Raw genomic sequence first — 14,428 nt, forward strand, 5'->3', positions numbered from 1 at the left:
TGAACCAAAACTAGTCTATAACTGAGCTAAATATTACTATCAAAGAGCTAATTCAGCTGTGTTGCATTGAGAAATTTAGCTTTCATTATCAACTGGATTAAAGCTGGACTTTTTTGGAGCTTAACCAAAGCTTTGACAGTTGAGTCTTTGCCTAGATAGGATTTTAACTGACACTTTAAATGGCCTATAATGTAGCTGTAAAGAGTAAAAACTAGAAGTAAAACTAGAGTATAAAAGAGATGTCCCTGAGCTATAAAGGAGGACTCACTGAGTATCACTAAGCTGCATATTTGAAATTCCTCTGAAAATAGGGATGTCAGTCATAGTTTCTTCAGAATTGCACTGGAATAACAATTCATGAAAAATATTCAAATATAAAAATTCACACAACTGAATTTTAGAGTAATGACTAAAAAAAACAATCCTAATATAAAAAGTCTCTAAATATTTTACAACATTAACAGAGACTCCAGAAACCACAAACACACACAGTTGTAATCATTACTGCTTTCATTATTTCTGCGGTTTCTGGTTCTCAAACACATTGCGGGTGAAAAAAAAATGAAGCCCTGAGGAAATAGCTCATTCTAGAGAACGATGTGTCTTCTGCATCTCTGCTCCAACACTGATTCACACGGGAATGTCAGTAAAATATGCTGGATTTCCAGATTTTTAAGCGTGCAATGATGACAAAACTCCCTTTAGTGAGTTTGTCAGTTTCCTCAGTGTGAGCTGTTTGACAAAAATGTTTGACAAAGAGAAGAGCTGCTTTATTGAGAAACCAACATCTAAGCCGGAGTAGAAGACGGAAAAACAATAAAATATTTTTACATTTAGATGTAATTAGAGCTCTAAATTGTGTATTATTGTTGTTGATTTGTTCTTATTTTATTGGCAGGCGGTTGGACATATGTTAAAAGTTTTACTTTCTTAAAACTTGCTCATAATTGAAGGTTGTTTGGTTTGATAAAATAATGTTGTAGATCATTGTCTGTCAAACATTCAGCTTAATTTTCATAGAATACTCAGGCATTGCAAGGTTAAGATTGATCTTCCCAATAAGAAATTTCAGACTAAATGATTGGAAAACTGTTGCAGATAGGAGCATCATGTGGACTCGCCATTGATTTATCTGCTGTCACTTCATGACAACACGTCAGGCATGAAGAGCTCTGTTGTGTCTATGAAACAGATGGCCATTATACGCGTTAAGACCCCCCCACACACACACACACTGACAGACACACTCCAGAGACACTCTGGCACAAACAAACAAACCCAGAACAGTGAAGACTCTGAGTGAGGCGTCACTCTTGAGCTGTTTGTTTCCTGTCAACATAAGACTCGCTCATCGCTCAATATTCCCGCTGGTGTTTGAAACAGTGACACCTGCTGGTGGATTTTTTTCTTTGAACAGGTTTCTTCTTTTAAGCCATTTTGGAAACAACTAAAAAAAAAGCCACCTGGTTGTTGTAGTTGGGACGATCACAGTCATTTGTTCCGCTAGTACACGTATAAAATGCCCAGCTTCAAAACTCAAATGTCATCCTCCTCTTCCTCACTGTGAGGGACCTTCTCTGTCCATCTGTCCCCCCCTGCAGAGTTCAGAGTCGATCTTTCAACCAGTCAGAAGCAGAGTGAAAAGGTAAAGGACAAAAGCAGTAGGAGAAGAGTAGGTGCACGACATTTGACCAGGATTATGATTTTGTTTCCGACCTTCAGCATCCAACAATAACACGGTATGGGTTTGAAAAATATTCTGTATGTTTAATTGTACACATATGTATTGTGTATACTTTTTAAATTATTGTCTACATTCATAGAAATCCTAGATTCTGCATTTAATTCATTTTAAACGTACTTCTTCTTCATAATCTTAATAATAGCCTAATCTTGCTAAACATAAAACAAATGTAAGTACATTTTTCACCTGTAAAAGGGTTTTGGTCCACAAAACTAAATAGAATCAGCAGAGCAGAGAGGATGTTAGGCTTCACATTTTAGTGATTTAAACTTGATGACTGTCAATAACACATTTTTAGATGGATGGATGGATTAACAGAGAGTTGAATAGATAAATGGATGGAAAAAAATTATAAATAGATGGATGAACTGACAGACGAAAAAATAAATGATGAAAAGAAGGATGGTTGGATGGACGGATAGATAAATGGATTGACAGACTGATAAATGGATGGATTGATAGACGGAAAGATAAATGGACGGATGGATGGATTAACAGATAGACAAACAGATAAATGGATGGAAATAAAAATTGACAAATGAGTGGATGGAAGGATTAATTGACAGACGAAAAGATAAATGGATAGAAATAAAAATTGATAAATGGATGGATGGATTGACAGACAAAAAGATAAATGGATGATGGGTTGACTAAGACAAAATGATGGATTGATGGATTGATGGATGGATGGACGGACGGGCGGATGGATGGATTGATTAACAGAGAGATGAATAGATAAATGTATGGAAAAAATTATAAATAGATGGATGGATTGACAGACGAAAAGATAAATGATGAAAAGAAGGATGGTTGGATGGATGGATAGATAAATGGATTGACAGACTGATAAATGGATGGATTGATAGACGAAAAGATAAATGGACGGATGGATGGATTGACAGACAAAAAGATAAATGGATAGAAATAAAAATTGATAAATGGATGGATGGATTGACAGACGAAAAGAAAAATGGATGATGGACTGACTAAGACAAAATGATGGATTGATGGATGGATGGATGGATGGACGGACGGACGGGCGGATGGATGGGTAGATGATAGACGAATAGATAAATGGACGGATTAACAGATAGACGAATAGATAAATGGATGGAAAGAAAAATGACAAATGAGTGGATGGATGGATGGACAGACTGATAAACAAATGGATGGATGGATTGACGAATAGATAAATGGATAAATGGATTGATTGAGGGAGGGACAGACAGACAGACAGACGGACAGACAGAGACAGATGGATACTTGCTTGCATGCATGGATGGTTGGAAAGACAGATGGGTAAATAAATTGATGGGTGAATGGATGGTAAGACACATGGATAAATAGATGGATGGAAGAATGGATGAATAAATTGATAAATAGATAGATGGATGGTCAGCTGGATGGATGGACAGATGGCTAAATAGATGGATGGAGCTCTTTTCCAGACACTCAATATCTGATCCCAGACAAGCATTCGATTAGCTTTACTGCTAAACTAGTACCATCCATTCTTGAAACAAAGAAGAAATGGGATTTTTTTTTATACTTTATCCAATTGCCAACATCTTATAAGTATTCATTCATCTTCTTGGCCCTTTCGGGGTCACAGGGGTGCCAGAGCCTAACCAAGGTACTGATGGGCGTAGGCAGGGTTCACCCTGGACAGGTCTCCAGTCAACAATTCATCTTTGAACAACCCAAAGCCTCAAAGGATTTTATCAGGTGAAATATTGCAAGGTAGACGAAATATTACAAGGTAGACGAAGGCTTTGATTGAGGAGTTCATTGGAGACGTTCACAGAGAAGATCAGCTGCTCTCACACCATGTAAAAAGAGTTTTAGAAGGATTGTCAGAGCAGTATTTTTCAACTTTTTTATTAAAGCAGGTACACCTTGATTAAGATCACATGGCACAACAACACCAATGTGAATGTAAAAAAAAAACTTTATTAGCACACAGATTAGTTGAAACGTAATCATTTAGACCTACGTGATACAAGTGTATCAGGATTGAAGTTCTAAAAAACCTCTCCAAATACGATGTCTGTTAACCTGGATTTGTCCACGTCTGTAAAAGGTTCAGGTACGGTCTTCAGAAACAGGTTGAAGTCTGAATGCTTGCCAGACTGAGAGCCTGTCTGACTGTGGAGGAGTGTGCAGCACACCTGTCCAGGTGTAGACGGAGATCTTCCTGCTGCTCCAAAAACAAACAATACCGCTCTGAAGATGTTTGCTGGCTTCCTCCTTCCTGTTTGTTCTTCTCGACTGAGGAAATCCTCCACCTCCTAAGTGGGGTTTCTCTCTCTCTCTTGATTTTTTTATTTTTTTGATCCCACCTTCTAAAACTCCTCCTCCTCCTCCTCCTCCTCCTCTCCTTGCCTCTCTTTTGGTGCCGAGCTCTCAGCTGTGCTGTCATTTCCTTGCTGAATGCGTTCGAATGTCTTTAAATTTCTTCCGGTTGTGAATCTTTTTGGGGATCATCTGCCAGCCGATGGGGTATCAGAGGAACGGGGGGCGCAGTCTGGCAGGTGGGGGAGGAGGAGGAGGGCGAGGAGGTGTTGCTGTTGTGAGGTGTTCGTGTGCAGAGGAGGAGGTGAAGATTTCCTTCAGGAGTGTGGGTGATGAGCGGCGGCTCAGATGGGTGTTTGCCCGACGCTGGTTCGGTGAGTTTTTCATTTCTAGATCATCTCATTTAAGTTCTAAAAAATGGCATTTGCTTGAGTTACAAACCTTTAAGATTTTCAGTAGACTTCCTCTACCTTCTGGATGGAGTTTGTCCTCTCAGGCTGGTTTGTTTTCCTCCCAAACGTTTGAATATAAACGCTGAGCTCTGACTGGTCCACGGACTCTTATCGGCTCTTTAAGGTCCCTCCTTTCCTGCTGGGTAATTGAACGCCTCTCTGGCAGGAAGCCGGCTGGCCAGCTAAAGGACAGCTGCGTTTGAAGCTGCTTTCATTCAAACATATGCTCCTCCTCCTCCTGCAGGAGTGTCGTCATGCAGAACACAGGCGGTCCTAATGCTGGACAGATGAGTTCAGAGTCTAAACGGTTCGGATTTCACAGGCAGCGTAAATGTCTTCCATGATTCTTGAGCGACTCCATTTTTACTTTAAAATCTCTTGTTATTAGGAATCTCTTTAAAAAATCATTATTGTTTTTAAATATATCTTGTCCTGCAAAGCTGCCCAAGCTTAGTCAAGAAGATCAAATACCCTGATAGTTTTCCTGCATATCCGGCCGTCTGTTAGCAGCAGGAAACTATCTAAGGTGGTAGATCTCAAAGATTGAGCAACCTTTTTACACACGCTGGAACAACGTTTTTCAATGAAAATGTTTTTGACTAACTCTTTTTAAATTTTACAAATTTACAAAAGCTGTTAAAAAGCCCGAAATAGTCAGTTGTAGATAAAATGTCAGATTACAGGATGAAGCAATCAATGTTTTCAGTTTTCACTTTTTCACTCTTGCTACATCTCATTAAGTCATAGTCAATAGCTTATAGCAGGGGATTGCAAACTTCGGCCCACGGGCCAGATGTGGCCCTGCTCCACATTTGGCCCGGCCCCCTGAACACTATCAGAGATGCATGATTTTTTTTTTTTTTTTTTCTCCAGCGATCAAGACTTGCATAGACCGTGACTTTTTGTTCCACTCTTCTGCAGTCTTTACTCCTATCTGGTTATGTGTGGCTCCATCCATCCATCCATCTTCTTGACCGCTTCCTCCCTTTCGGGGTCGCGGGGGTGCCGGAGCCTAACCCGGCTACTGATGGGCGAAGGCGAGGTTCACCCTGGACAGGTCGCCAGTCTGTCACAGGGCCTCAATCACAGCCATTCACTCTCACATTCACACCTAGGGGCAATTTAGAGTCACCAATCAACCTATGAAGCATGTTTTTGAACGGTGGGAGGAAGCCGGAGTCCCCGGTGAAAACCCACGCATGCACGGGGAGAACATGCAAACTCCACACACAAAGGTCCCAGCCGGGATTCGAACAGGGGCCTTCTCGCTGTGAGGCGAGAGCGCTAACCACTTGCGCCACCGTGCAGCCCGTTATGTGTGGCTCTCTGGAAAAATGTACATTTAGTTTCGAAACATCCTGCTATTCTTTTGTTAGCCTACAAACTGACACCCCCCCCCCCCCATCAGAGAGGAAAACAGCTATTTGGCCCTCACAAGAAACTACACTGGCTTATAGGAATCTCCCTGTTATCTGCAGCATTTTCCTTCAGGGAACCGAAGGACATTTGTGCAACTGGTAACTAAAAGTCAATATTTAAAACCACTTGTTCTGATAAGAAGAATTATTTATTCACAAAGAATTAATTTATTCCCGATTTGCTGGTTTACTTCACATATATCATGGAGCACAAAATAGATGTTACAATTAAATTTATGCTTCACAAGCTCATTGAAAATCATTCCCAGTGTTTTGTTGTTTGTTTTTTTTAACAGATTTTTTTTTATACAATTTTTTTTATGTTTAGCCTAAATTTAAAAAAAAATGTCATTTTGTAGAACTTCAGGAGCTATAAGTTTACACGCTCTTGAACTAGTTTACAGCCCCTCAAACCCGCAACCTAACTTTAAGGGTGCAACAAAAATATTGGAGCTCTGCCACATTGAACGAAGAAAACGAAAACGTACATGGATCTAATCGTCTAAAGGGGATGCACTAAAGCTGATGTGTTTTTCACATCACAAATACACACTTTTACAGTGTTTTTTCATCTGCTTCTGATCAGCAACAATATAATGAAATCAATTCTCAGAAATGCAAATTTGAAATTAATTTTCTTTAAATGCCACAATAACATGTTAAAAACCCCATTTTCATCGCAGTGGGTCTTTAAGTTCAAAGGAATCACCAAACGTTGGGGCTTTGTTTCTTTTGAGCCTGCAGGAATCTCTCTTACTGTCATAAGAACCTTGAGAATGTTTTTTAAATAAAACAATGTTTTTGTGTCTTGTGTCCCAGACGGACTTCTTGTGCCTCTGCTGTTTAGGTTTTGGTCTAAACCCTCGGAGGACGGCGGTATGTTCACTGACATCGACCTCAAACTGAGATCCAATCTGATCAGATGGATAAAACGACCCTGATTCTACAAAAATCACAAAAACTCTCGATCATTACTCACTGATTTCTTCACTTTGATTAAAATTGAGATAAACCTTCTGCTGGTATGTAAATTAGGTTATGTGTTTGACTTTACTTAAAAGTGAATTTTCAGCTTAAAAGCCTCTCAAGGTTTATTTTTATTTTTTTTTTTTACAAAAAAGGATCAGAAATCAGTTAAATTTAAGATTGTCCGCAACTTGTGTGTTTTCAGATTACATAAATATTTCTTTAACAGTAGAAATCTCCAAACATAATCTTGTATTGAAGAAAATGATTTAGAAATTTTAAAAAGCCTGTGACTGTTTTATCCTTTACTCATAAGAATCAGCTGTAATTCCTAATGTTCTCCATGTTCCGTGCATGTTCCTGCTCTTTCTCAGTCACTCAGGGGTTTGGGGTTGAATCAGTTTGAATGATTTCTCTAGTAAATGTCTGAACCAACTGCTGATGCTCGATTTGCTCATCGTGGCTCACTACGTCCTTCACCTTCATGTCGAAATCGGGCTCTCCCAGCTCCATGTATGTGTGTCAGGGAGGTTTAATGTTTCTTCACACTGAAAGATAAGAAGATAAGATGTTCACATGCCTGGCATGTTCGAGTCTGGAGATTCAAGTATTGCTTCACCCATTCAGACATAACTATCACCAGTTAGTGGTGGGGGAGGACTTTTTCTTTTTTTAGACAAAACATGGATAATAAACCTAATTGTGAACAACCTGTCCAAGTCTAGGAATGGAATCTGGAACCAAGCTTGTTTTTTTGGATAGTTTCCTCTTTGGCTGAGATCATATGTTTTCATGTGAACCTTGAGGTGGTTTGCTTTGGCTATTTTCAGTATTACAAGTGTGAACATCAACACTGTGATACTACCAATAAATCAGGTGATAAATGTAGAAAAAGGCTCCCCTCGTTCATTCACTTGAGAGGACTGATCACCACCATTCAGGAGCAACAGTCTTTTTGGGGCGAGAAGATTACCTAAAACGATCAGAAAGGAGAAAATTTCTAGAAAATTTCTGAGAAATAAACAGCTGGTGTGAGAATCCAACAAGCTAATTTCTGATGAGCGAGAGTGGCTGCCATCAAAACGTTGACTCAGACCGACTCAGACTGATCATTGCTTACTGACGTCGTCTGGCCCCAATATGGCGGTGTCCCCTCTTTTCCTACTAGTAGCTTCTAGCTTCGACCAGGGAGTTCGTACTTTCTGTGTCACAAAAAAGCTTTCTTGAGCTTTATTATCTTTGTATACCGTATGTCTTCCATCACTGGAAAAATGCTACAAGAACATATTAAAAACACCAGCAACGTAATTTCCATCTCAGTGGTTGTTTGAAATTATAATTTTTTATTTATCCAATCAAAGGAGAGGACGACCCCTTGAGCCATTTGAACTGTTCTCCTGCGTCTCTCCAGTGTAGTCACACTGGCATGTTTAGTCCAGAGTTCCTTCTCTCTGATCGTCCAATTGTGGGAAATCTCACCTGAACTCCAAGGTTACCTAAAATAGAGTTCTGAAATGTATATAAATGTAAGGGGAAGAGGAGGTAAAAGGAGGAAGGTTTAGGTATAACAAGAAGGAGAAAATCCAACTCGAGAGTGGGAGATTTTTTCTGTCTTCCTAAATATGTGAGAATATCTTTCTTAGATGAACTTTATCAATTATGTTCTAGATGATCAGTTTCCCCTGAGTGGTGATGTTATTGTTGCATTAAAGTGGACGGATCAGTTTTATTGATGGAATCCCTCTTTCTCTTCAGAATCCTCCCGCCTGTCCTCCGCCTCCATCAGCAGCGATGAGCGCGCTCCTTCAGATTCACCCTACAACTCATCCGACCCGCCGCCAGGCCAGCGACCGCTGAGCCAAATAACATGCTCTTCCAGTGATGACAACATCGGGCCCCCTCAGCTTTCTGCCGCTTCCTCAAGCCCGGAACTGAACCAGATTCGTAGCCCCGGCGAGGGCAAAGCCGACACAGAGGGACTGAGCCCCGAGCCTGGCGGGGAGGACAGGAAGAGTTTCGTTCACAACAACAACAACAACAAAGCGTGGATAGCCAACCGCACCTCAAGTCGCAGGCAGTCCGCCTCGCCCTTCGTCAGAGCCACCATGGCGCCCAACCCCAACCTCACCTACCTCGATCGGGTCATCATGGAGATCATCGAGACGGAGAGGATGTACGTCAGAGATCTGCGCATCATGGTGGAGGTGAGTCCATGAACGCCTCTCAGCCTTGACAGCTGGAGGTGAATCGGGACTCTGGACGGGACAAGTGGAGTACACCCCCCTTCCCCACACCCCCGTGGGAGAGAGTGACCTGGCAGTAATTCATCACTGCCGGCTATAATTAACTGGTTAAGCAGGATTACTTGCTTATCCATCAGTCGGGATTGCACAGAGACTTGAGGCAGTACAAGAAGCAGAACTCAAGCTGGGCTTTAAAATCATAGAAGGAAAAAGGGTGTAAAGAAACAATCGATTACTTTTAGGAAATTTAGCAACTTTTAAAAGATAAGGGCCGAAATTGAACATTTAAATACGTTTTAAAAGTAAAGAAATACTGTGTAACAGAAGTGACAATGTCACTTAATATGTTTAAAACTAGTCGTGTAACAATTGATTTTAACGATTCAATTTATTAAATATATTATGGTTATTGATATGATTTATAGTTGATGTTAGTTCATTTCTCACTGACCTAAAAGTGAATCCAAGACATCTGTAGACAAAACTTCAACTAGTGTGACTCAGAGATAAATATATGGTACTGAACAGTGCAGGTGAAGTTTTCCAGATTCCTTGTATTTCTTGGAATATAACCAAGTGTAAATTAAATATGTGTACAAACACACAAGTAAACAAGAATTAATGTTAAATCCATTTACATCTTAGTTTCATTAAGTTGTTTTTCCACATCCAAATAATACAAAAGGAAAGTTATTAGAACATTCTACGACACTGTATGGTTCAACACATTCTCACTCCCCACTCGTCACATATTGACGTCTGGTTAACATTTGGTTGACATTTTGGGTTTCCCCAACTCGTCGGTTTTTGACACATTGGCTGTTTCCATTAAGTCACGGGTCCCCAACCTCCTGGCCATGAACCAGAACTGGTGCAGTAGCAGGACGCGTAGTGCACCGTTACCCAAACCTGGTACCGGTACCTTAACCCTAATCCAACACCAGACCAGATGCGGTGCAGACCCAAACTGGTACCATATGCGGTACCGGGAACGAATTGGACATGAACCAGTACTGGGTTAAGGTTAGGGTACTGGTACTGGAGACATTCCGAGGACTAGGGCACATCCGGTGCTGCATCCGGTATCGCGTCTCAAGGGTTGCAGACTTTTACGAACACCCAAAAAGTGACGCGGAAGGGACCTTAACCAAACGTCAAAATGTGACGTGTGGGATGAGAAGGTGTTGTATGGTCACATGTCTTTAAAAATTCTGATTTGATGGCACTTTGTTCATTTTTAACGTTAAAGTAAAATATACCTTATCGTAATCCAAATGGCATTTTACAATATCAATATGATCGGTTTACTTCAATTTATAACGGTATAGATCAATAAAATCAATAACTGGCCCAGATAGATCCATCTGGTTGGATCGTAGGAATTTATAAATCATTACACTCCTATTTTAAATGTATAATATTGTAGTTCAATGCACCAAACTTGAATAAAATACACACTATCTAAAGCCTTAGTCACATGCTCTTGTACGGGGGTTTGACCCGAACAGGTTCTGCAAGTTTTTAGGTTGTCCGGCCTCGTAGAGGGTTGTAGAGAGGGAACGTTCCATTGTCATGCACATGCTAGTGTATCGTGTAGTATTTGTATAGTATAGTAGTTGTAAGGATAATGGAAGTTACACGGACTTGTGGGATATGGGTGCCCTTACTCCTGGTTTACATTGGAAGCGGAACGGTGGCTGCTTCCATTCTGCACCCTTGTTAACCTATGGTGTAGATTTGAACAGGCACGGAGTGCCGCGGAAGGCTAGCGCCGCACAGCGGATCATTTTGCAGTCTGGTCTATTTTGTGCGTGAGCTGCAAGCGATCTGCATCAATTCTGGCATGAAATTACATCAAGATATATGAGAAAATTTGGTTTATTTTCAAAATACAACACATTTTTCACAATAAAACACAACGATTGACAAATGTGATCACACATCTTGTGTGAATTGCAGGAGAGAGCGCATGCCGCACGCACTCTGCTCCGCGACCAGTGTGAACCTAGCGTTACGCCATACTCTTATATAGACTGACTACATACAAATGCTGCATGCTGTACGTAAACGCCCATAGGACGCCTTCACAAATTACACTCTGATTGTCCACTTATCACTTGAATACTACGTCTTACCTACTTCACCACGTCACTTTATCAAATGAGATTTTACTCCTCAGGTTTCACCTTACTGTTTTTTTTTTTACTAGGAGTATCTGGCCTGCATCATCGATCATCCTAAACAGTTGATCCATCCTGACCAGGTCTGTGCTCTCTTTGGGAACATAGCAGACATCTACGAGCTAAACAAGTAAGTCTTAAAAGCCTAGGCAAAAGAAAAACGCAGGATTTGCTGGTATAACGGTTATGCTGCCAATTGTTCACAGTGAGCTGCTGCATGACCTTGACATGTGTGAAAACGACCCTGTTGCCATTGCCAGGTGTTTCGTCGAAAAGGTGAGTAAAAACACCTCGAGGGCGGAGTTTTACCATTGTGATATTAAACTATAATCTTTATGTACCGTTCAAGTGTGAAAGTTTCATTTGTTCTCTTTTGGTTTCAGAGTGAATACTTTGACATCTACACTCAGTACTGCACCAACTACCCAAAGTAAGAGCCAGAAAACTTTTAAAATCCTCATGTCGAGAAGTACCTCAAACCTGTTTTAAACCTGTTTTTCATTTAGCTGTTTAACGATTTACGTCTGTTTTTGCAATGTTTATGTCTGCTTTCTGATCCTAGTTCTGTTTTTGTTCACACATGGTGTCAATTGGATCATATATATATTTTCCCTCTGTATCCACCTGGTTTGCCTCTTTACATTTGTTTTTAGTTTGTCTACAACTGCTTTTTTTCTGTTTACACTGTAGTATTGATTTGTTTACACCAGATTTGTGTTGTTTACAATTGTTTTTTCCCCCTTTAATTTCTATTAACACTTCATTTGTTTGTTTTTACTTGTTTTTTTGTGAACACCTGCTTTTTGTTCTTGTTTTTTTTTTTTTTTTACACCAGATTTTTGTTTTACACCTGGTTTCTTTTTGCATCTTGTTTCTCTCCGCTCACACCATAGTTTTACTGTTAAAATATGCTATACATGTACATTTGTTTCTACAAGTGTATTCATTTCTTCTTAATTATTGGTTATATGTTTATCTTTTAGTTACCCAGTCACTGTTTTGACCTGTTCCCATCTGAATTTTACTTGCCTATTGTCTTCGTAGTCAACACTACTCACTTCACACATAATTTCGACCTTAACCTAGACATGTTATTTCTTTTTGACATGTCAGAGCTGCTCCAGACTCTTTTATTTGGTTTCAAGCTGTTCTGCACTCACTTTTGTATGTTTTTTTTTTTTCATATTTTTCAGCTCTGTCGCAGCACTAACTGAATGTTTAAGGGATAAGTCTACAGCCAAATTTTTAAGAGACCGCCAGGCTTCATTAAAACGCACTCTACCTCTGGGTTCATACCTACTCAAACCAGTTCAAAGGATCCTTAAATACCACTTACTGCTTCAAGTATGTGTTTTCCTCCTGATCACCATTCTTTTTTTGTAGTTCTGTAAGTTACGGCTTGTTTTTTTTAAACATGAAAAGGACAGTATCATCTGCATAAAACTGGACTTATACTCTGAAATAAAAAAATTATTTTATCTGAACTTCAATCACAGGAGATTGCAAAGCATTTTGACCCTGAAGAAGAAGGCTACGAGGTGGTGGAGGAGGCCATATATACCATGACAGGGGTGGCCTGGTACATCAACGACATGAAGAGAAAGCATGAGCACGCCGTTCGGCTGCAGGTCAACCAGCAACATGCATACATGATGCACCTGCACACATCCTGTTTGCATAATTCTGCAGTATTGCAATCAAATTAGATGGAGTTTTTTTTTTGTTTTGTTTTGTTTTGCAAATATTTAAAGTAAGCAGCAAATATATACTTTACAAAACAATGGCAGTTTGTTCTATCGCCTGTTCAGTTAGTATAAACTTAGCGCACAGATTTTAAATTATACTGTATGGAAGTATTGCGCCACAGTTGCAAATATGTGATTTGATGGATTTTCCATATACTATATATATATATATATATATATATATATATACACACAAAAGATTAACTTTAAAGTATTTCTTTTGGTTTCTGTTTGAAGTCCAGATATGAAGGAACAAATTAAACAGCAAATTATTTATTACATTTGTTTTAAGTAAGAAGGAATAAGAATGTTGAAGAAAATAAAAACCAAATAAAAATCTAAACCAAACAAAGTTTAGAGTCTTAAGATCTTGACGTAAACATTTGCCAAAAGAGAGGCTAACATCTGGATCTTCTGGGTTTAGGAAGTCCAGTCCTTGCTGCTGAACTGGACCGGTCCCGATCTCGCCTCATATGGGGAACTGGTTCTGGAGGGAACCTTCAAGGTTCACCGGGCCAAAAACGAGAGAACCCTCTTCCTGTTCGACCGCATGCTGCTCTTTACCAAACGCCGTGGAGAACACTACGTGTACAAGACGCACATACCTGTAAATAACAAACAAGCAAGCAAACTTTTTTGAAGACTTGCAGATTGCCCTTTATAGTTGTGGTTTTTTTTGTTTTGTTTTAGTGCACAACTCTGATGCTGATTGAGAGCGCCAAAGATTCTTTGAGCTTCAGTGTCACACAATATAAAAACCCCAAACAGCCTCACACCGTTCAGGTGAGTCTCAAGTTTGTCAGGAAAAGAGTTTGTGTTTCTGGTTGTAAAACTCAAATTTCCTGCTTTTTGTGTGTGTGCTAGGCCAAGACAGTGGAGGAGAAGAAACTTTGGGCTCATCACATCAAACGCATCATTGTGGAAAACCACCATGCTATCATTCCTCAAAAGGTCAGTAAGATGTAAATCTGCATCAGCATCTTTAGCCAGAGACCATGAAAACTAATCTTTTTTTTGTTTATTGCAGGCAAAAGAAGCCATTCTGGAGATGGACTCCATCTGTAAGCGAGATTGCTGATTCTTTTTTTTTAAGTGTTGTTTAAGTGTGATTATGATTGATGAATTCTTTTTTTTTTTTTTTTTTTTTTTGCAGATCCATCCAAGTATCGGTTCAGTCCTGAACGTCTGAAGAAAGCTGGTAACTCCGATGAGTCTGCTCGTAAAGGCCGTTTCCCTACTGGTAAGCATCACCTCAAATTCAAATCATCACTGCGTAAAACATGTTTGAAACATGTTGTTGTCTTTTCAGACGCGAACAAAAAAATGCGGAAAAGCACAAAAGGTACAAATATTTTTTATTAGTTTCCTTTTGTGGTCATTTTTTACTT

At 39.8% G+C, this 14,428-nt stretch overlaps 1 protein-coding gene across 6 annotated transcripts in view; it reads left to right on the forward strand.

Moving 5' to 3' along the window:
* The window catches only part of LOC112158538 (pleckstrin homology domain-containing family G member 3), a 32,002-nt gene that overhangs the window by 10,524 nt on the left and 7,050 nt on the right, over window positions 1-14,428 (forward strand). For 2 of the 6 annotated variants that reach the window (XM_036210438.1, XM_036210439.1), the window contains exons 1-14: window positions 3,865-4,410; window positions 6,726-6,782; window positions 8,628-9,076; window positions 11,325-11,425; window positions 11,502-11,571; window positions 11,679-11,725; window positions 12,489-12,639; window positions 12,792-12,923; window positions 13,465-13,647; window positions 13,731-13,823; window positions 13,905-13,991; window positions 14,068-14,101; window positions 14,194-14,280; window positions 14,350-14,382. In XM_036210438.1, the coding sequence (XP_036066331.1) occupies window positions 4,239-4,410; window positions 6,726-6,782; window positions 8,628-9,076; window positions 11,325-11,425; window positions 11,502-11,571; window positions 11,679-11,725; window positions 12,489-12,639; window positions 12,792-12,923; window positions 13,465-13,647; window positions 13,731-13,823; window positions 13,905-13,991; window positions 14,068-14,101; window positions 14,194-14,280; window positions 14,350-14,382 (1,696 nt within the window). In that variant the 5' untranslated portion in view covers window positions 3,865-4,238. Of the gene's footprint in view, window positions 1-3,864; window positions 4,411-6,725; window positions 6,783-8,627; window positions 9,077-11,324; window positions 11,426-11,501; window positions 11,572-11,678; window positions 11,726-12,488; window positions 12,640-12,791; window positions 12,924-13,464; window positions 13,648-13,730; window positions 13,824-13,904; window positions 13,992-14,067; window positions 14,102-14,193; window positions 14,281-14,349; window positions 14,383-14,428 lie in introns of those variants that run through there. The other 4 variants (XM_036210441.1, XM_036210440.1, XM_024291980.2 and 1 more) reach the window with 4 other exon arrangements.

This window comes from Oryzias melastigma, linkage group LG24, assembly GCF_002922805.2.
Source record: "Oryzias melastigma strain HK-1 linkage group LG24, ASM292280v2, whole genome shotgun sequence".
In the NCBI taxonomy this organism is placed as follows: Eukaryota; Metazoa; Chordata; class Actinopteri; order Beloniformes; family Adrianichthyidae; genus Oryzias; species Oryzias melastigma.